The 22,715-nt window shown below is 37.9% G+C and overlaps 2 protein-coding genes across 2 annotated transcripts; both read right to left on the bottom strand.

The window, feature by feature from the left end:
* Nucleotides 1-5,324: 5,324 nt before the first annotated feature.
* Nucleotides 5,325-8,851, bottom strand: LOC144636520 (uncharacterized). Its single transcript, XM_078495746.1, has 3 exons — nt 8,484-8,851; nt 6,277-6,343; nt 5,325-5,888 (listed from the first exon to the last, which is right to left on the bottom strand). Exons 1-3 carry the CDS (start codon nt 8,668-8,670, stop codon nt 5,564-5,566), a joined length of 579 nt encoding a protein of 192 aa, XP_078351872.1. The 5' UTR covers nt 8,671-8,851; the 3' UTR covers nt 5,325-5,563.
* A 6,801-nt stretch (nt 8,852-15,652) lies between these two features.
* Nucleotides 15,653-22,443, bottom strand: LOC144636361 (uncharacterized). The gene is made up of 7 exons (XM_078495551.1): nt 22,303-22,443; nt 20,889-20,976; nt 19,950-20,093; nt 19,159-19,299; nt 18,239-18,361; nt 17,070-17,461; nt 15,653-16,307 (listed from the first exon to the last, which is right to left on the bottom strand). Exons 2-7 carry the CDS (start codon nt 20,953-20,955, stop codon nt 15,861-15,863), a joined length of 1,314 nt encoding a protein of 437 aa, XP_078351677.1. The 5' UTR covers nt 20,956-20,976; nt 22,303-22,443; the 3' UTR covers nt 15,653-15,860.
* Between the last annotated feature and the right edge of the window lie 272 nt (nt 22,444-22,715).

The following is a 22,715-nucleotide window of genomic DNA, read 5'->3' as shown; positions in this document are numbered from 1 at the left end:
AACCAAAGTGTTTAGTTTTAAACTTGTTGGGGCTAAGGTTACAACTAAGTGCATTCTTACTAAACAACGGGGGTTGAAATAAAATCGATGGAAATCAAATTTGCACGCTACTCGGCGCAAGTGTTTTTTGATTCTGCGGCCACCAAAGGGAAAACACCGAAAAAAATTGTTTCTGTGCCAGTTCAATGGAGTTTGAATTCATTGTTTTCGTACCCTTTGCGGCCTGATTATTGAGTCATTATTCAGGCTCTGCACTTTCACGGTTAGCCGAGTTTTGTAAATTTGTTATTCTTGACGTGTTGTTGTTTAACCAATTAATTGAAGCACGGGTTTGCGCTTGCGGAACTTCGCTAGCCAGCCTGAGGTAATGAATTGGCTTATTTTTCAAAAACTTGCCTAAACTTCTAGCCCCTTCGATGGAATTGTTTCGAATAAGTTGTTTTTGTATTTCGTCGAAAGTTAGTTTAAATATAGGCTAGTCCATGTTTACAACAGAAATAAGCTTACCTGTAATCTAACTGTCGTCAAACTTGCGTGCACTTGGTAATAAACCGTTTCTCCACCCAGCGCAGCAAAGTATGCAATTTCGAACTCTGTTTGTTTTGGGTTTAATAACTGAGTGATTCGCTTGTTTTGCCTGATGCTAAGCTTACTGATTGGTTCAAGAAATTTATAAAACGTATTATGACCAATCCGAGCAAGAGGGTTCTCGCCTTGTCCAATTAGGTGCGAAGTAAAACCAGTTGACACAGGTCTGATTTCATGCATTTTCTTTACTACATTGTGACTTCTAAAATCTGAAGAATCCAACATGATGTTGCTATATAATATTTTTATACGACATCTGTAAATTAATGTTCTCGTATTGTCTTCGTGTGGACCGGCTTAGGGAGAACTTATTTGTACTTTAGTTTATTAAGCTTCAATGCAAGTGCGTTTTTCTGAACTTCGGTTTATCAATATTTTTTTGTGTTTTTCGACTTTCTAGAGAAAATTCTAGTTCATTGACAGGTGTGTTGTCTTGGAAACCAGAACCTCACCTAGATTTTGCAAAAATATTTTTGGAAGAATCAAAGATTTTAAATGTAATCATCATAACTGACACACCACCCCCTTATTCAAACAAGGAAGAATTAAACAAATATCGCTGGCTAAATGAAGTTGTGAAAACATGTATAATTAAAAGGAAAAATGCGCCCACAAGAAAATATAAAGTAACTGATAAAATAACTGTTTAGAGCAGGGCGAGATACAGCTTGGGAAATTTGGTTTCAAGTCATGAAAAAACCTTTACAATCTTTCATAGAGGACCTTTTATACTCCGGCGGTTTGAGTGTCAGTTTGCGGGTATTCGTATTCATCTGGAGGTTTTCGGTCACGAAATTATGCAATTTTGGCCTTTAGGAGAATAGAAAAGTTGTTTGCGGTTTAGGAAGAACAAAATATGACGGTTTAACGAAATGTTTACGACCCCCCTTTAATAGACTCTCTTCATAGTGCAATTTTTAAAAGCCAAAAAAATTCTGCACAATTTGAGCTCCTTGTTGAAACAACACTATTGAATTTCTCAAACGGTTACTTTGGGAGGATTTTTTTTACCTGCGATTTCGTTTGAGGCAATTTCTCACTTAATGGCCTCACCGGGATATCAAGTAATGACGCGTTTAAACATTTTGCCACAAAGCGCAGCAAAATTGTATCTTTTTGAAAAATCAAATTATAAAGCAGACTGCAAATTATGAAATTGTTTGAAACATCACTAATGAATGTCTCAAATGGTCGATCTAAGAGTTTTATTTGCTTACCTTGGAACCTTGGATTTCGTTTTAGTTATTTAGCGTTTAATCGCCTCACCTGGGCATCACGTTACGACATTTTTCCTCAACAGCATTGTATCTTTATTTTGTAAAAGCAGATGTTAACGCAAACTGCAAATTAGAAAATTAAAGTTAACCGCATTTTTAGCACTTACCATTAGTGATTGAAAAATGTCCCTTCAATTTAATTAACGAGACAGTGTAGATCTCAATTCTCTCAGTAAGCGGTATTTCTAAAGAGCCCTCCTGTGTATTTTTTTTTTTTCTCAAAAAGACTACCTATTTTTCAATTTCTTTAGTTTTAAACTTTCCCTAAAAAATGATAAAAAAATAACCTTAATTATAAACTGTAAGCGACAATGAGTAAATTCTATAACTTGTTTTCCATTCTTGTTGAATAAAAATGAAAACCGTCAGCGGAATACCGTCACACCTGCACAAAAACGTTTTGGAAAAAAAAAAACATTAGTGAATGAAGTGGTGTAAAAACAGAGTAACGGTCACGCTAAATAAACGCAGGAAAGTCTTTCTCCTGGTTCAATGCAGTTTAAAACGATAACGCAGTCAGAAAATAAATAAAGCAAACTCTAACTAAACATCTACCGGTGTTATACAAATCAAAACAATAATTTCAATCACCGCGGGTGATTTCAATTTTGCAAGTTGTCATGTAACAAAATAATGTTTAAACTTTTGATGAAGAAACGTTAAAAATTCATTCAACATTTTACATATGTGAATTAAAAATCACTGTTAAAAACGGGAGAAATATTCAAACAGTTTTCTGATTAATTTTTCAGTGTAAAAGCAATTTGTAGCACTTTGTTTAGTATATGTAACCTGGGCTTTATAGCAAATATATTTCACTTATGAATAAAAGACTTAAAGTAAAGCGGCTTTTACAGGTTTACAACCAACACATTGCCGTAAATTAGTTTCATAATTTACCGTATATTTTTGTAATCATATGAAAGGAAAATTTTGAACACCTTAGCTCATGCTAAATGGTAAAAACAAAAGCATAAAAGCTATGGATAATAATTTCTTTGTTTCCTTTGAATTTGTGCTTTAAATTTAGTTTTTCGGACTGCGCAACCTTTCGCTTCGCTTAATATCAGACGAGTTTTAAAAAACTAGGATGTTTATCTCGCTCAAATCGCAGTAAATAGCTCCCAAACACCGTAAATAACAATAAATACAACACACAATTTAATACAAACTCGTGTATTTCCTCGAGATTATAATGTATGCAAATAAAGGACCAGGGCTCATGCAGTGACCTTGGGCTCCCTGTGGTTTCAATATCGGCTTTTTCGTTCTCGCAAGTTTTTTCACTCTTATTCGCTTAAGAAACAGGCAATGACACGCGTGTTCAGGTACATCTATGCTAATTCAAACCTCAAAGAACATTTGGAAGAATTCGAAAAATTTTGTTAATTCAATACCCGTGCAATGCCCGTTGATTTACGCAATTTCTAAACGTCTGGCTCATTTTTCGTTTACTTCTGCTTAAAAATGGAGATATAATTACCCAGACACAAAAAAAAAAAATATTTCTAGAGAAACACAGCTCAAACTTGCCAATTTATGCTAAAAATGCACTTTTAACACGATGTAAAATATTCAAAACGCTCTGGTCACGTGACTGATGACGTCATGTCCTTTGTTTGGTCATTATTCATGTTAAAAATTACTTACCCGCAAAGCTTTGTTGCCGTGTGATAAAACTTCGAGACGTAATAGCCCTCGGCCTAGTCTTCCGATTTTTCTGCTCATGTGCATTGCCCCCTAAACTTTAAATACCGGACGTCACCTGGCAATGTCCCGCACAAACAAAACCTTCAAATATGCTATCTGTTTTCAATTTGATAGCAAAATCGTGTCACAGCAACCATAAACGCTTATTTGGAAATTGTCACGTGATCGATGAGGTCATTACCCTAGTTGGGACATAGGAAGATATTCCATTGCAAATGTTATCTTGTGGTGGTCTGAATTCCTTTCGCTATCAAACTGGCAAAGTTGAAAAGCTTTTAAAAAAAATTCTTGGATAATTTTTATAATAATTATAATTTAATTTAAAATTATTATTATTATTATTAATTATTTGCAAATAGGCGGAGTTTTAAGCAATATTGCGTACATAATGTCCCTGACGATACTTACGTTTCTTCGAAGTAGGCAAGAGGGTGCAAAGTTCCCACTCTCTGGTTCCCCAAAAATGAAGCGACAGTAATATTTAGCTACTTATCCTGGATCAGAGGCATTTCAGTACAGCACTAATCCCAATTACTTGGTCAAGTCACTGTAACAGTAGCTCGCCAGTACCCATTTGTACTCCCGCGTTTTCCTGGTTCAAAAGGGTTGCTGTGAGACTTAAGTGTGTTTTGGAAAGAAAACAAGGACCCGGCCTGATTTGAACGTCAACCTCTCGAGTCCGACATACTTACTTATACAATTAATTCACTCACACAAATCAAACTTTTCATATTATTATTTATACTGTGTAGATCTACGTATAAATAGCTGACTATCTACTATCTGCAAACCTTTTATTTTTCCCTTTTCATGTATGCAAACAATCTATTAAAGCTTTTTTTCTCTTGAAAACAATTTTTTTTACAATTTTGAACCCCCCCCCCCTCCCCACCCTTCAAAAAAGAAAATGATCCATCTCCTACCATTAAGGCAAAATATTGCAGCTTCCCGGATGTAGCTCCACTAATAGAGATCACACTATTTACACCGAACAGTTTTTTTTACAATTTTACTTCACAACAAAACACTTACAGTACGCCTTTAGTTTAAAAAAAAGTGAAAAAAATAATAATGTTGACAGCTAGGTATTATCCTGCGAGAACATTAACAGTAAAATTTAAGCATAGTTGCTTGAAATTTTTATCCTTTTACTCCGAAAACATTAAGTTAATTGGGCAAATAGCAACAGTTTTGATCTCTAGAATTTTCAAAAGCTACACTGACCACTCAGTATAGCACAATAAATAGTAGCACATGAATGTACTGCTCACACAAAGCTAATGTCTCATTCACAGACTTAAAACTGTGTAGCACTTGACACATTAACTGTTCCAGGCGTTCGGTAATTAGTTGAGGAGCAGTGCAAAAAACTGCGAGTAAAAAAGGGTGTGACATTTAGTGTTTCGCTTATTTTTCCGCTTGCTGTTCTTCACGTTTATCCCCAGGCAACTAAACGGAACGCCTGGAACAGAGGCTACCTTGTACAGCATTAAAAAGTATACCGCATAAAAATATTAGAATGGTCACATACTAGAGTTTTATCCGCAGACCTCACAGTTGTAGCTACAAAGTTGTTCTGTGCAGTAAATACAGCGTGAAAGAACTGCTGTAAAGCTTTCATTTGAATGGTCTTCATCCACAGACTTAAAAGTTAAACCTACCTCGTATAGAATAGTAAACAGTACCACTTGAAAGAACTGCGCAATAGCTTTCATCTGAATGGTCACGCACTAGGGTTCATCCACAGACTTAAGGTAGCTAAAGTTTAATAGAACCACCTTGCACAGCACAATAAACGGCAGTACCACTTACAAGCACCGTTCGATTGCTTTCATCTAGTAAATACAATGACAAAAACAGTTTTGTCTGCATATGTAAAATAGAAGTTTTTCTCTTGAAACAAAGTTTGATCGTCCCCGAAGAGTGAAAGATTTTACCAATAGCTATAAAAGTACTTAACTAACACAGTTCTACATACTTTAGTGCTACTAACACGTTTCCATGTTTTGATAGGCAATAGCGGATGGGTTTACTGGTCTCTCTACATAAAATTGTCGAACTAAGCAGACAAGTTCTTCATAATTTCCCTCTTCCTTTTCATTACCTGAAGCTTTATTCGGCGCTAAAAGTTCTTTGTTTTCAGTAAGATTTTCTTCCTGTTTATCTTCCTTGAGTTGTGTTGTAGATTGTGTAGTATCTGAAGCTTTATTCAGTGCTAAATGTTCTTTGTTTTCAGTAAGATTTTTCTCTTGTCTATCTTCCTTGCGCCTATTATGCTCAAGTGTTGTAGATTGTGTAGTTTCTTCGTCGTCCCTATGAAGAAAGAAAACGAACAGGCTTTTATGATAATGTCTTGTTACCGCTTACACGAAACACGCAGTTGTAAAGAGAGCATCTTGTCGCTTAAGCTATGTTGTATACTCAATCCTTTAGTAACTGAAGAGTTCTTAACATAAAACAAAAACAATCAAAAAGAAATTCTTTGCTACCACAGTAAGTAGCAAAATCTAGCAATAGGTGTTCCATACAAGAATAACTAATACATAATAATAATGAAAGCTACATTTCACACTCCTATTAAAACCAGGGAAGGATTTCAACACTTAAAAGTTCTAAATAAATTTACACAATAACTAGAACGATATACGAAATGTATGGCAATCGGCAAAACGTCATTTAAAACTTGCACGAATTTACTCACGTTCCTCTGTTGCAAAGTGATGCTCTGTTTAAATTTGCCTCATCAATATATTTGTCGTTATTGGTGTCTGCAAAAGGGAAAGGCAAATAAAATTAACAAATTTAAAATCTACAAGGTACGATTTTTCCCTCAGATTCTTTTCATAAATTACGACATTATGACATAATTATAACATCTTTTCGTGGGCCTCGACGTCAGCGCTATTCGAAACACGGAATTCAGTACGAAATTCAAGTTAATGCAGACGTTTATAACAAAGGGTTACAAAGAAAACGGCAAAACTATTCGGACACTGATGAGACACTGCCCGGCATTAATAAGCGTTGTCTGATTAGTTTTCCTCCCCCCCCCCCCCCCCAAATAAAAAATGTTTTTGCCCAAATATGAACTCTACTATATTTTGTACACTTATAAACAGCACTGAATACAGAGATCGAGAAGGGGAGGATTAATTGCTTATCGTAGTTTAGACACTTGACTTCAATAAAAAATGAGTATAAAGTGCGAAAGCTAGGTAGTGGATGGCGCAATTTTGAAATTTTCTGGGCGTATTCGCGGTTTAAAGCTCAACTGTTCTATATTAAAGTATCTTAACTTTTTCCTTGAAGATGCAATACATAATTTTCTATGGAAAAAAACTGAAAATCAACATTTACCATTTGGCTGCAGCCGTTTTGGCGGGCAATGCCCACGCAACTTGCGTATGACAGCTGTGCAGTAACTTGGATAAATTTTGCTCGTTAATTGCCTGATACTTCCTGCCTACAGTAACCGCCAGTGATCTTTACGACTCCAATCCCGTTGTAATTTTGCTCAGACAACGTATTTGTAGCTATTTCGCTTGTATTCTGCTTGTTTAGCTACTTATTTTTTTCGTCCTTAATTTTCATTTTCTTTACTCTTAATATTGCAATTCACACTATCTTGTGGGTAGTGTTGCTGATTCTCGTAGCGCGTATACTATGTTTCGTTTCTCATGGGTGGACTTTCAAGTGAATATTCCTTCTGTTGTAAAAATATCATAAGTATTTTAAATTTGTTAATTGTTGTTTGGTTTCTTTTATTACTATTAACTTCCTATTATTCCTGCTCAAATTCTGGTAATAATTGCTTATTCTGCCGCCATAATGTTCGCTTTTGCAAATGGTCAAGTTATGCGCATTTGTTGTTTGTAAAAAGATAATAAAAGGCCACTGGCGAGGTAGAAGATGATCTATCATTAAAACAGAATCAAAATTCGCATGATAATTCCTCTTAGCACTTCCCTCGTTGATCCCTGAGGAAAAATATATTCGCAATCTCACGTGGAAAAAGAAAACGTCAGCATATGCAATTTCTGTTTTTATGCCGCTGCGTTCGACAAATTTTAATTTTGTTGGAGTTTTTTTTTTTCAGATAATAAAACCATTGAAAATACTTGTTAAATTTCTGCGAGTTTTCGAGCGAAACCGCCGTCTGCCTAATCCTCATAATTATATTTCATAGAAACCATTCGGTAAAGGAAAAATGAATAATTGTTGGTACTGTTTATTGATTAGGAATGGCTCGTTCTTATCATATGTTAGGTTAAGTATTTCAGTTATGTTAGTCAACTGCGAAGGCCCAGTTATACAACGGCAACTTAATTTGACAATATTTTTTGGGGCGGAAATAATAATATCACCTGATCCGTCGACGTTTAGGTAGAAAGGATTCACAACAGCGTTATTAGAATCTCTTTGCGGAAGACAAAGTACCTGGCAACGAATTTGGAATTAAGATCAAAGCATATTGAAAAATCAGTCACATGGCAAAGCATCCTTTTCCTCACACACAAATTTAAGAACAAATATTCGATCGAAAAGCTCACATTTCTAGCAGGTATAATAATAACAATGTTGACACAGCTGACTGGTCTTTGTAACATTGACATTCATCTTCCTCAAACATCACTGACCAAGTCATCGAACAAACTGTTTATCTTTTTCTGCTGTCTTCAGCGTTATAATCCTTATTCCCCTGGCTTAATATTTCACACTACTCTACTCTATTTTTCTCATGCAAACAAATGATTCTAGTAAACGGGAATGTTGACTTTTTTTAAATTTGCCTATCCGGACAGGTGGAATTTCATCGACGACTGGGTTAATGTTTCTGGTTCAAAGAATTTACTAAAGCGCTTTCTTTTACAGAATAACAAACGGAAATGTGAAGATAAAGTTTGTTACCTTTTGAAGATGGGAGTTCAGCGAAGCGTGGCGTTCTCTGTATAGGCGAAGAAGACTGGTTTGAAGTTTCCTGAGATGATATTTGGTGAATATCCCTTCCATTCAGGGCATTAAGTTCGAGATCTATTAAGTTATTACATGCCGCTTCCAAGCTTCCTCCAGTGTCTACTCCGCGTCGTTCGGTCATGATTGATAATAAAATCGCAAAGAATTATCACCAGCCGAAATTTTTGAAAATTTGCGGACGCCAATAAGTGCGAAAACTGGAATGTTTCAAGTCATTGCTCGGTGATCCCAAACTTTCGGTCAAAAATGATCGATCTTTCATCTCGAAAACTCATTGAGCCGTTTCATGTTGTGGCACAACATTAATTTTCATTGGTCTAAACCAAGCTGTCGTGTTGTGAATAATTAAACGAAGACAGCGAGACAGGTGTGCGGAGTTTTAGACAGTAGAATCGTCATGTTTATTATCGTAAACAAAACACGACCCTCAGCTTGGACACAGTGTTCTGTATGGAACAAAATTCCTGTGGCTAAAAATATTTTTCAACATGTCAAATACCTTTTCAACAGCAACTGGTATTCGACGGTCTACACTTCACCGGAGAACTGTAGCAGAGATGTTTTATCATATGATAAGTAGATAAACATTTGATCGATTAGAAGGTTTCTTTTTTTACGGTACAAATTTTGTGTTATAATGAACAAAGCGAAAAACGAAACCATCCAGGGCTTACAATTCATATAATACCCTCATATTTCTCTCAAACTTTCCAAGGATTTTTACTACATAAAACATACTCATCATTCCCTATTGGTATAATATTCACGAAACATTATGCTAATTATTCAAATGTCTCGCAGCGTTTTTTGATATGCTAAATTTTAAAAGGTAGTCGGAATTCATTTTAACCATTTTCTAACGTCATGGAGATAAGAGTTTCAATCGAATTAGGCAAATTTCCATTAAAGGTGTCGTTTAAATTTGTCGGCTGAAAATTATTCTCATTTTGTCAGATCAGGGGTTGTCAAAGGAGGAAAAAAGAGGTCGGAGTTGCGTCTTTGTAACAGCTGATTATATAAGTTCTCAAAAACGTTATGATAATACTAACGCGAACGTTTTTGCGCGGTCAAGGCCGGTTTCCAATCAAGAACTGCGTGCGCTTTTGAAAATGGTAATGAGTTACATATTTTTCTGAAAGTGTCCTATTAAACCGAAAAATTGTTGCTTGACTTACGATCCTCAACTTCCACTCAATGTTGATAACTGCGACCCCTTTACACGACTCTACGTGGATCACCAAGTAACCAAATAATTACGTGATAGAAATAATACGAAATGAGCAACTTTTAATTTTCATTAAGACAGAGAGACTGGTCATAACAAACTGCGACCATTCACAAGGTTTTTGGCGGGAGGCAGAGGGATTGGCTTGCCATTTAGTAAGCAAGCATTATTCCTTTTAGGTTAAGCTGCAGCTCTTTGATCCTTTCAACTAAATTATCTACGACTAATAACGCTTTATCGTCGGAACGCTTAATGGACCTTTTTTTTATCAGAGGGTCCTGAACAGGGGTATAAATCTCATTTCCCAGCCCAAATTTGCCCAAATCCCATTTCCCAGCCTCTCGTTTTCCCAGTTTTTCAAATCCCAGTCCCGGGTCTGTTGTTTTTTTGTTTGTGATTACCAGTCCCAATGACCTAAATCCTAATTTCCATCGCAAAATTTGCTCAAATCCCAGTACCCATTTTACCTCCTTCAGTCCCCTCTTAAGAGGGCGTCTCGTTTATTTCCGACCATCGATTTTGGTTCAAGAATTCGAATTGTCTCATTTGCTGGGATTTTAAAGCCTTTACCTAGTTAATTAATAAAATGGGTTTCATTTGATTAAAAATTCTACTTTATGTTTTTTAGGATCTATCGAAGTTTGGTCCGATCCAGAGCAATCGCCCGCCTTCCGAAACGGTTAAAATAGCACATATTGCAATTGCTCTCAAAAAATAAATATTCGTTTAAAAGATCCAGTTCTTTTTGCAAACTATATAATCATCATTGTAGTTTATTTAGCAATGATTCAATTATGATTCATTCTTGTTTCTTCATAGGACAAAACAAGATTTCCGACCCGCCTAATCCAGCTTTGAACGAAACAAGGAAATAGCCCAACTTTGAAGGCAAATTTTGAAAATGTGGCACTTGCTTGAGACTACTTAATTGCATGAACAGAATCTATAAATGACCCTTTCTTGAAAACAAGAATAAAATTTGTCAGCACTTCAAGTCTACAAAGCTGACAACCGCTTAAAATTCAGGAAATTTTCAAAATTTATAGGTAACGAACATCTTCGTCGTGACAGATTCTTCTGATAAATTCGCATACTATAACCCTTTAAGCTCTCTTACCTGGCTTTAGAATGTCTGTTTCAGCTTTTACAGTCATCTCTGAATTCTAGGTATCCTCAGAATTAATAGCCTTTTCCTCCAGCTGTAGGTTTGTACACGTTCCCGGCGAACCAGATACATCTTAGTAGCGTGACTGTCACATCGATCGGACCGATCGCAACATATGTATAAAAGAAGCGTGAAAGTTCTTTGCATCGCTGACCGTAGTTTTGCTCATAGTTGCTTTTGATCGGGCATATTCCTCTTAAAACGTTTGCAGGGACATGTTAAAGATTAGTGTTACCACGCATATAAGTAGTAAACGGTGAGCCGAGATCGATAAATGCTGCGGCCATCTTGTGTTTACAACTGGTGTATTCGTTCCCAGTCCCCTACGAGCTTTACATTTTCAGTGAGCCTGACACTTTTGAAGGGGACAGTAAGTGAAATATCTAAGAGCCGTTAGCAGGATTCATAAGAAAACAGTTTATAGCAGCCAGCCGGCCAGCCAGATCATAATAAAAGAAAGGCAAGAAAACTAAGGGAAGAGATGGAAAGAGTCTGAAAAGAAAACTGATTTTTTTTAAACAAAAACAAGACTTATATTTCTATAATAAAAATTTGGTTTGTATCTGATCTTAAAATCGGTTTAAAAGGTTGGTAAAAACGTATAGAGCTGAATTTTCGGTACTCTCTGTTACCTTCATCAGAGTTAAATTGGTTCAGTTTTTGCATAATAAGTTTTTATACGCCGCCGGTATCTCGGGATGTTCCCAATGTTAATTTAACTTGTGGGAAATGCACATGCTCATTCACACAGTTAATGTCCTGGATAGAATGTAGCGCTTCTAGGAAAAGGCGTTGTTGCCTATTGTTGACATTTCTTTCTAAAATTTCAACATGATGTGGATGAATGTCATGGTCTGTTGTTTCCGCGTGAAATCTTATTGCGCTTTCGTTATTAGATCTTGTGCCAGGCTTGTGCTCTGCGCCGCGCGAATTCCATGATCTTTTGCTCTCTCCCACATAGGCAAAATCACATGTTTTGCATTTGACTTTGTACACAATTCCCTTGATCTGATTTGTGGCGGGGCGGTCTTTTGGTTTCTTAAAGATACTGCCCAGTGTTTTAACAGGCTTGAAAGTGGTTCTTATGTTTTCTCTGCTAAGCACACGTCGAACTCTCTCGGAAACCCCCTTTATGTAAGGGATTGAAGCGTAACCCCTTGGACTCTCTTGACTTTCTTGGTTTTTGGCTGTATGGTTTCTTGAGCCGAAACAAGACAACGATCGATGAAACTTTGGGCGTATCCGTTGACTTTAAGGGCACCGATTACTTGTTGTTTTTTGCTCTGTTTCCGCTCAGAGGTCGAGGGAAGATATCTGGCACGATCCATTAGTGTCTTTACTACAGCTCGTTTGCTTTGCGCGGAACTATGTGACTCGAAGGCGAGATATTTGTTTGTGTGCGTGGGTTTCCTGTACACGCCCACTTCCACTTGCCCACTCGCAGATACTGTGTTATAGTATCAAGGAAAGCTATGATTTGGCCTTCCGCGCCTGTAGTTGGCATTTCTATCGTGAATTGGATATGAGGGTTAATGGAATTCAGATGGCTGTGAAAAACTCTGATGCTTTCCTCTTTAGGCACGCATTAGACTCGTCAACGTAGCGGCGCCACCAGCGCGGTTTTACTGGTGCAGAGGCTAAGGTCTTTTCCTCAACTTCTTCCATGACTAATTCGGCGATCACTGCGCTGACAGGCGATCCCATTGCACAGCCAAATACTTGGTGGTACTGAGTTCCTTCAGATGAGAAATAGCTGTTGTTAAGTACGAAGGACTTAGCCTCTGCACCAGTAAAACCGCGCTGGTGGCGCCGCTACGTTGACGATTTTAATGCGTGCCTAAGGAGGTTCAAGAAATTATACAGCCAAAAATCCAAGAAAGTCGAGAGAGTCCAAGGGGTTACGCTTCAATCCCTAACATAAAGGGTGTTTCCGAAAGAGTTCGACGTAGGCTTGTACTGAAAGTGCTCGTAAAAAAAACATTAAATGCTAAAAGAAGTGCTCGTTTTTTGCCAAAAAAGTGCTAAAATAATGCTTATTTTTTTTTAAAAAAAGTGCTCGTGGGTAACATAAAAATGCTCACTTTTTCCGATTTTTTTTAAACATAGAATATTAAATTTTTCAGATTTTCAGTTACATTTGTCAACAATAAAATGTAACGATCAATGTTTGATGTCAGAGTACGCTCTCGAGCTATCTCTGCCTTGGCTGGCTGACTTCCATTGTTCCTCGATGACAACGTGGATGGCGTCATCTTAGAACGAGTGTGATGGACTGGGTTTCTAGAAGGCAACCACTGACGTATCAAACCTATTCCCCAGGCCTCCACGGCTCCTTTGACTAAAATGAGGGCTAATGCATCTTTGGCCCGGGATCTTTGGACGCCATAAATAAAGTCAGATTGTGCTTTTTAACACAAAATTAGACCAATAGTCAGTCGAAAATCCAAAATAATGCTAGCAGTGCTTTTTGGGATAAAATCACAGGGCACAGAGGAGTCAAGTTTGTCCGCAATTCAAAATCTCTACCGTGCAAAACGACCTTCAAAAGCTTTTCAAAGCGATCGTGTAAGCCGTACGCGCTACAACGCCGTCATGCGATACTTAATGTTTACAGATCGTCTGGTCCGATATCACCAGACGATCTGCAAACAAGTATCGCATGACGGGGCTGTATCACGTACGCTTTAATACCAATCACTTTGAAGGTCGTTTTGCACGGTAGAGATTTTGAATTGCGAACAAACTTGACTCCTCTGTGCCCTGTGATAAAATGTAAAAAAAATGCTTGCGAAGCCAAATAATGCCAAAAAAAATTCTAGCACTTTCGGTAAGAGCCTAGTTCGACGTGTGCTTAGCAGAGAAAACATAAGAACCACTTTCAAGCCTGTTAAAACACTGGGCAGTATCTTTAAGAAACCAAAAGACCGCCCCGCCACAAATCAGATCAAGGGAATTGTGTACAAAGTCAAATGCAAAACATGTGATTTTGCCTATGTGGGAGAGAGCAAAAGATCATGGAATTCGCGCGGCGCAGAGCACAAGCCTGGCACAAGATCTAATAACGAAAGCGCAATAAGATTTCATGCGGAAACAACAGACCATGACATTCATCCACATCATGTTGAAATTTTAGAAAGAAATGTCAACAATAGGCAACAACGCCTTTTCCTAGAAGCGCTACATTCTATCCAGGACATTAACTGTGTGAATGAGCATGTGCATTTCCCACAAGTTAAATTAACATTGGGAACATCCCTAGAGACCGGCGGCGTATAAAAACTTATTATGCAAAAACTGAACCAATTTTAACTCTGATGAAGGTAACAGAGAGTACCGAAAATTCAGCTCTATACGTTTTTACCAACCTTTTAAACCGATTTTAAGATCAGATACAAACCAAATTTTTATTATAGAAATATAAGTCTTGTTTTTGTTTAAAAAAAATCAGTTTTCTTTTCAGACTCTTTCCATCTCTTCCCTTAGTTTTCTTGCCTTCCTTTCATTATGATCTGGCTGGCCGGCTGGCTGCTATAAACTGTTTTCTTATGAATCCTGCTAACGGCTCTTAGATATTTCACTTACTGTCCCCTTCAAAAGTGTCAGGCTCACTGAAAATGTAAAGCTCGTAGGGGACTGGGAACGAATACACCAGTTGTAAACACAAGATGGCCGCAGCATTTATCGATCTCGGCTCACCGTTTACTACTTATATGCGTGGTAACACTAACCTTTAACATGTCCCTGCAAACGTTTTAAGAGGAATATGCCCGATCAAAAGCAACTATGAGCAAAACTACGGTCAGCGATGCAAAGAACTTTCACGCTTCTTTTATACATATGTTGCGATCGGTCCGATCGATGTGACAGTCACGCTACTAAGATGTATCTGGTTCGCCGGGAACGTGTACAAACCTACAGCTGGAGGAAAAGGCTATTAATTCTGAGGATACCTAGAATTCAGAGATGACTGTAAAAGCTGAAACAGACATTCTAAAGCCAGGTAAGAGAGCTTAAAGGGTTATAGTATGCGAATTTATCAGAAGAATCTGTCACGACGAAGATGTTCGTTACCTATAAATTTTGAAAATTTCCTGAATTTTAAGCGGTTGTCAGCTTTGTAGACTTGAAGTGCTGACAAATTTTATTCTTGTTTTCAAGAAAGGGTCATTTATAGATTCTGTTCATGCAATTAAGTAGTCTCAAGCAAGTGCCACATTTTCAAAATTTGCCTTCAAAGTTGGGCTATTTCCTTGTTTCGTTCAAAGCTGGATTAGGCGGGTCGGAAATCTTGTTTTGTCCTATGAAGAAACAAGAATGAATCATAATTGAAACATTGCTAAATAAACTACAATGATGATTATATAGTTTACAAAAAGAACTGGATCTTTTAAACGAACATTTATTTTTTGAGAGCAATTGCAATATGTGCTATTTTAACCGTTTCGGAAGGCGGGTAATTGCTCTGGATCGAACCAAACTTCGATAGATCCTAAAAAACATAAAGTAGAATTTTTAATCAAATGAAACCCATTTTATTAATTAACTAGGTAAAGGCTTTAAAATCCCAGCAAATGAGACAATTCGAATTCTTGAACCGAAATCGATGGTCGGAAATAAACGAGACGCCCTCTTAAGTTGGGGGTATCAAATGCCACTAAATTTTGTTAGTTTCTAAGTAACAGTTAAATGAAAATAAATAAAAGCAAAAAAAGCGGTTGGACAATTGAAGATTTAATTTTAAAAGATGTACTTTAGTCTTCTACATATTCTGGCGAGAAAAATATAAACGACACAGACGCACACGGATAATATGCTTTTTCATATTTAAAAATTTAAATTTTTTAATAACACTGCAATAATTATTATTTACTGGGTCTTATGCATGACTCGATTTTCCGAAGCGATCAAGGATGTGTGCAATTTAATTTTCTTTCTCGCCCTTGTGTTCTTTCGAGTGATGTTTTTTGTCCTTGTGGTCTTTGTGATGGCTTTTCTCAGACTTGTCGCCTTTGTCGTATGTGGCAGGCACTGCAGCAGGGGCTGCTGCTGGATACGGTGCTGGTGCTGGTGCAGCGGCCGGGGCTGCCGGATAAGGGGCTGGAGCAGGATATGGGGCTGGAGCGGGTGCCGCAGGCGGTGGGTATGGTGCCGGAGAGGGCATTGGAGAGGGCATTGGAGAGGGCATTGGGGATGGTACTGGAGAGGGCACTGGAGAGGGCACTGGAGAGGGCACTGGAGAGGGCACTGGAGAGGGCGCTGGAGAGGGCACTGGAGAGGGAGCTGGGGACGGCACTGGAGAGGGCACTGGAGAAGGGACTGGAGAGGGGACTGGGGAAGGCACCGGAGCTGGACTTGGAGAAGGCGTTGGCTGAAATAGTAATAAAAAATTGAGTTTATCAAGTGTTACGTGGTACAACAACAAAATAGCATTAAGGCCGGATCGAACGAGGACGAGCGTCGAGGGGATTCGAGGGATGTTATTTGGACAGCTTTTGCTCTTATCAGTTATCATCAGCCTGTTGTCTAACGAATCGACAGCAGGAGAGTGCATGGACATCATCTTTCAGTCAAACGAGCATTAAAAAATGGGCGACGTTCGTTAAAAATTGCGCAGGTTTTCACGAGAAGTAGCTATAAAAGCTGGTGGACATGATCACACGAAAGGGACATTCCTAATTTTCGTTGACTTTCGTTTTGTTTGATTCGGCCTTAATACAGTACCAGATAACCGTAGGAGAATAAATCTTATATATGATCAATGATAAGATCAATTATATTAACATTTGTAAAGCACATGATGTACTTGTCCCCCAAGGATTTTATGAGTAAAAATCACAAAAATTTGAGACTTATTGCTAAGCTCTTTTCACAAATTACAGCTAAATCCCAGGAAAAAGTTAAACCCATTGAAAATCATTAACAGTAAAATAGAAGCCCTCATTTTCACAAGTTTTAAGCATACTGGAACTCGACTAGATGTTACGTCTTACTCCTTTTAAAACGTTTAAGTGAATTGGGTTTAGCTAAACATTTTTCAAAACGGGCATAAGAAAATGTTTCTTTGTTACGTCTTATGGGAAAAATATAACGGTAGATGTTAAAAAATTACAAAACAAAGAAATTAGCTTACCTGTGGTGACGGAGATGGAGCGGGAGTTGGGTATGGGGTGGGATAAGGGGAGGGGTATGGATAAGGGTATGGGGAGGGGTATGGGGAGGGGTATGGGGAGGGGTATGGGTATGGGTAAGGATATGGGGAGGGGTATGGAGATGGGTACGGGGATGGATACGGATACGGAGCTGGAGCTGGATATGGTGACACAGGTATCGGGTACTGCCCAGGCTGGTACTGATAGGGGTGCAGGGCTTTGATATGGTAGGGATATCGTTGAGGAGCTGCTGGGACATTACGGTTTTTCTCGCAACTGTGGCGACACTTTCGTCTTATTTCAGAGTTGGTTTGGCAATAACCATACTTTCCCCATAATGGACAAACTGCATGCTCATCCGTGTAATCGGATTCTGAAAAAGATGAATACGAATTTCTGTTTATTTATTTGCGTGTCGCTAGCTTATTATGTCGCAACTATTCTGACTTATGGGTGGGGTCTTAAGTAAAAGTTATTTTTAAAAAGCTTTAAAGTTAAAATCCATGACAAATGATACTTGAGGGTTGTCCTGGCAGGGAATGAGTAAGAGTGAGATAGTAATACAGAGAGTGGATGGCCCGAACTGTCCGATAAATCGAAAAACGGCCTTAAGACGTTTTTAATAGGGCCCAGTTATAAATAATATAAACTTCTTAAAGCTGAATTAGCGAGAATTTCAACGATGATCCCATGTCATTATGGCACATTTATAGTTAAACTGAGAACCAAAATAACGCATAATAAAATAATTCTAAAAATTTACGTGATATTCAGGATGCGCCGTGTTGTCATGGTTTGGTACATGAGAAAATGACGCCTGCAAATGCTTGAAAAAACTCAATATTTTTGCAATTTTTCACATTGCTCTCTAATTTCGGTACGTGTATCTCTATAACCACGTTCCAACGGTGTTTTTTGCTAGTCTATGCTCGGAAACTCGCGTGGCAACATATATAGGCGAAATACAGTTATGGAGCAATAGATTGTTTATTAAAGTAAGCTTTCGCGGATTTCTCGACGTAAAGTAAGCCCATGAGATTATAGAATTTCCCGTTGTGAAGATGTGGAGACGTTCGTGTCATGTTGAACACTTCATCTTTATTATTTATCACCGAGCTTTATTATTTACAACGTTAAAGAAGTTTCCTACCTGGACCACAAAACTTGCAAGTTTGTTTGCAGTTTTGCATCATGTAGTCAGGTAGCATTTGACAATCATTTTCGGCATAATCTCTACAATTCTTGTCCAGATCTTTGCATTCTTCAGTATCTCCTGAAAGAGAAACCATAGACACGTACACGTGAAGTACTGGAAAGTAGGCTTACTCGCGGAGCTCGCTCGTATGCTGATTCACTCATTTGTTGTACACTAAAATGGCAGAGATAGCGTCTTAACCATGTATCCTTCCACTGTGGTTCCCAAGTTATTGCACAGAAGATCACAATATTCCATCAATACAAAGTATCTTTACTACCTTGAGCGAGTGTGTGATAAAAGTAACATTCCATCCCACACAAAGGGCCATCCTTTGGAATACAGTACAAACGCTGTGGACCGTTTTTCTGTTTCATATTATTGGGCCTTGGAAAGTGTGACGCTTTTCAATTTTTTTTGGTTTTTAAATGTCATAATCATTATTATCATTATCCTTTCCCCCTACTGCCAAATAGAGCCTTACCATTAAAAGTGTTTAGCATGGGAGAGTTTTTAAGGTCGCCGCGGCTAAAATAGACAAAAATGCATTTACAAATCCGGTGAGATGAAAACTGAGTCGCTACAGTATTAAAACACTATTCCCAATAAGCGCCATTCTAAATCAAATAAGTAGACTTTTCAAAATATCCGTTTAACAATTCTAGGAAGTGATAAACGAAAATGTTTGCCCGGTGGTCCCCATCGGGCAGTTTCGCTATCAAATCATCTTTTAAAACAATCAGATAAAATTATACACACCGGCGGTCCATTAGCAAAACTGTAAAAGTTGCAAGGATTACTTATCTACTTTAAACACTGTCGTGTTACATGACTCGCACATCAAATAAGTGTGTCCCGCAAATTATTCCACTAACCTCCCTCCCTTGCACATTCGCGACATGAGAACGGGCAATTCTTTCGCATATCATCAAACTCCTGTAGACATCTTTCCTTGGTAACACCTTCACAATCTGCCTCTGGGTTATCTTTACACTCCTCACGGGAGATTCCGTAAACTAAAAAGTTTAAAAAGGCAACTTGTTAATGTGGCTAGGCAATGTTATTTAATGTGTATACTCTCTCGAGGTGAGGCCATTTAGCGAATTCATACTGGAAGACGAGAATCTCGTCTCAGACTAAATTCCGTCCGAAAAAATACTGTCAGAAAAGAATTTAAAGACGATAAACCGTCTTAAAATCAACACTTGTATAAACTGAAGTCGATAGAATGAGATCTGTAAATAGATAAGATACGCACGCCCACCCGGCCACTTTTAGACGAGGTTGATCTCTCTTATCTATTAATGGTTACTCGTGTCAGCAATCCGGCCGGAATTGCTCATCCACAATTTTTGCGTCAATAACAGTGATCAATGCACTGAAATTAGTAAAAGCTAGTTTTAACTGGGCGTAAGCACAAGCATAATTATACACATAAGCACAAGAACACAAAATTGTTTGTTCTGCTTGTGCTTAAGTTTACGCTTATTCCTAGCGTGGACACCATAATAAGAATGATTGCGTTCATTCTCCTTATGCGCTTACCCTAACCCTAACCCTCCAATTGGCAGTCTCACTTATGTCATCACATTATTTCCAATTTTGTCTTCGATTCACTTCATGACCATACAAATTATTAAAGTCAAGTAACATGTTTTCTTCTTACGTTTTTTGTACGGTACAGATGTCTGCAGATCACTTATTCTGCGCATCTCCTCGTCCTTTTCAGACAGTATTTCTCCACTTCCGGAATCACTTCCCGACCCAGGCTCAAAGCTGGAAGCGGTTGAATCTTCATTGTCTTCAATATCTGGTGGTAAATAAATAAATACATTTTATTGCATTCTATTTTATAAAATTATGTTAATTTAGCGTAACATCTTTTTTAAACTCGCAGAATTTGTCATCTTTATACACTAACCTTGACAATGGCGTCACGAAGACAAAGAAACGTCGGTTTATATCGCTTATTTTTACACATTTATGTATAACAAAATCATTATTGATAAGACCAAATCTGATCAATTTTTTTCTAGAGATTAATTTTTATCTGTTCGCTATGTTATAAAGGTACTTCAAATCGCAAATGTAAATAGTAACACCTCATTCGACGGTTCAATCTCGGTTCTAACATAACATACGTGCGGGTATACCCATGTACGGGTAGTAATGTTCCAAGTGCCCGGCGGACGTGTTGCATGTTGATACACCGAATAATACATCGAAACCTTCACAGTCCCTTCGTTCTTCTATCTTCATCCACCTCTACGCGTGCGCACATCGCACTCCTAACTAGACTGTTCACAGTCCCCTATTTTTCCGTAAAGTCGTAGAGATCAACAGTTCAGTTCGACGGGCCGCCATCTTGGTTCCTGAACGCGAGTGAGAACTGCGGAGAGTGCAAAATACCCGTGGATAGAGACACCTTGCAACTCTACCCACGGGATTTGCACTCTCCCTAGTTTTCGCTCGCGTTCAGGAACCAAAATGGCGGCCCGTGGGCCAGTATCCCATTTTGTTGTGAAATAACAAAACGTCTTTTCCTGGTTTATAGGCATTAAGTATCAGTATTAATAAGGGTAAGGTTAACACAAGTAACACTTACTTTCCCCAAGGGTACACACGGTAAAGGAGACCAGAATGCAAAGAAACAAGGCGAGTTTGAACTTCATTCTCTTGCCAAAAGTTACTTGCTGCAATAATCGGAATGATAAATAGATAAACGCTAACATTATTAACAAATAAAATCTACTACGTGTTTACATATAAAGTTAAAAATAACTAAGAAAACTCCAGCGTGCTTATTGCCGGGTCAAAACCTATTGTCGATGAGAGTGTAGAACATGATAATAATGTAGCGTGAAGCGCAAATAAGGACAACGTTTTACATAGTAGAATTTACAAAAAACGCCCCGACTTCAGTCCAATAAAATAAAACCAAGCAGTTTAGAAATTTCAAATGGGAAATTTAGGCGAAATTTCCAAAGAACTTGTCGACTTCAAGCAGAAAAAGTGATCAAACGAGCAATCAAGCGCGTGATTTTGCACCGATTTTCCCTCAAATAACCGGCCCGGTGGATTTTGTTTGTTTATTTTTTGCCATAAACCCAACAGCCTGTAGCTCTCCACTTGAGTTTCAAGCATTCGATAACATCATTTCTATGGTCTATAATGGTGTAGACCATGAGGAAAAATCGATTTGGGAAACTTTTTCGCACATGGAAACATAACACGGGAGGGAAATGTGGAAATTTTTTAATATGGCCAAGAGAAAAAGTGCTCAGGCTATAATCAATGTTTGAGATTTTCAGAGCCTACAATCTTTGCTGTTCCCACTGTGGCTAAGAAATCGAGAGAGATTATGTGGAATTCTGCCTTCAATATTTTACAGTACATTCGATTCTTTGATTTTCCCTAAATCTGCCAAAGAACCGATAATACTATTGTTACATGAAAGACAAATATCAGGAAAGGTTACTGAGCAAAATTTTGAGATAAATAAGTAATTGACTTCTGATTCATTTCCGGTTTGCGCGATTTTGCGCGACATTTTTATTTCCGGTAACAACCGCTTGCAGGTAGATCGCACGCACGGCCGCTTTCAAAGCCTGTTTTAAAATAGCACTGTTGATAAAACATATTACAAGATGTTTACATTACTTCTGTCTTAAGAAAATTTGCAAAACATTCACGAAAAACAGTTTTTCTTTCTAAAAACTAAAACACTTTTTACGCGAAACAAAGTTATTGAATAGTTTTGCCACAAGCCTTTGGCTAAGTTCTTAGCAATTAATCCAACGACTCGACGTTTGACGTCTTGTCTGCTATTAAAAAGACACTTTGATCTTGTAATAATTAGGTAACATAAGCATTAACTCACATTAATTAACAGTCAAAAAGTCAAATGTTTAGTCTGAAGCTTATCTTCGTCAAAAAATAACACTTTTCAAAAGCAACGGGTAATAAGCAAAACATAACACCCTAAGAGCAAATAAATCTTCACAAGGTGTCAATCTTACCAAGAGAGATGGACTTGCAATAAGTAGAAACTATGAAAAACCCCAAAGTAGAACTCCTCTGCAAGATTGGACTTTTTCTTGCCTTTTACTCTCCCCTTCGATTCTTGTCTTCTTTCAAAATGCTCCGTGCTGCCAAGTGAATTAGTGATCATAACAGCTTTAAATCATTTACAAAGACAACAGGTTATAGACACCTAAACTAAGTGCTTTTTAATAGCGAGACCAGAAAAGCCTTGAAGCGTGCTACATCTAAGTGCCTTGACGCCAAACTCGATGAAGCAAATTGTTAGAAAATTGCATTCCACCGGAACAGGACGTATTTCATCGAGGATCATGGTATAAATACTGGGATAAGACAAAAGGGTACAGTGATATTCCAGACATTCAGATAAAAACAAAAACAAAATTGAAAA

The sequence above is a fragment of the Oculina patagonica genome, chromosome 13 (assembly GCF_052425735.1).
Source record: "Oculina patagonica isolate OP01 chromosome 13, crgOcupat, whole genome shotgun sequence".
Lineage (NCBI taxonomy): Eukaryota > Metazoa > Cnidaria > Anthozoa > Scleractinia > Oculinidae > Oculina > Oculina patagonica.
This window is presented reverse-complemented; position numbering and strand designations above follow the sequence as displayed.

Bases quoted from the DNA above. Each gene is read 5' to 3' on its own strand.
- LOC144636361 (XM_078495551.1), bottom strand. From the start codon at position 20,955: ATGAAGTTCAAACTCGCCTTGTTTCTTTGCATTCTGGTCTCCTTTACC. The intron at 20,094-20,888 runs GTAAGTGTTACT...ATTTACCACCAG, and splicing joins CGTGTGTACCCTTGGGGAAA to ATATTGAAGACAATGAAGAT. The intron at 19,300-19,949 runs GTAAGAAGAAAA...TAAACTTTTTAG, and splicing joins ATCTGTACCGTACAAAAAAC to TTTACGGAATCTCCCGTGAG.
- LOC144636520 (XM_078495746.1), bottom strand. From the start codon at position 8,670: ATGACCGAACGACGCGGAGTAGACACTGGAGGAAGCTTGGAAGCGGCA. The intron at 6,344-8,483 runs GTAACAAACTTT...TCCCTTTTGCAG, and splicing joins TGAACTCCCATCTTCAAAAG to ACACCAATAACGACAAATAT. The intron at 5,889-6,276 runs GTGAGTAAATTC...CTTTCTTCATAG, and splicing joins TCACTTTGCAACAGAGGAAC to GGACGACGAAGAAACTACAC.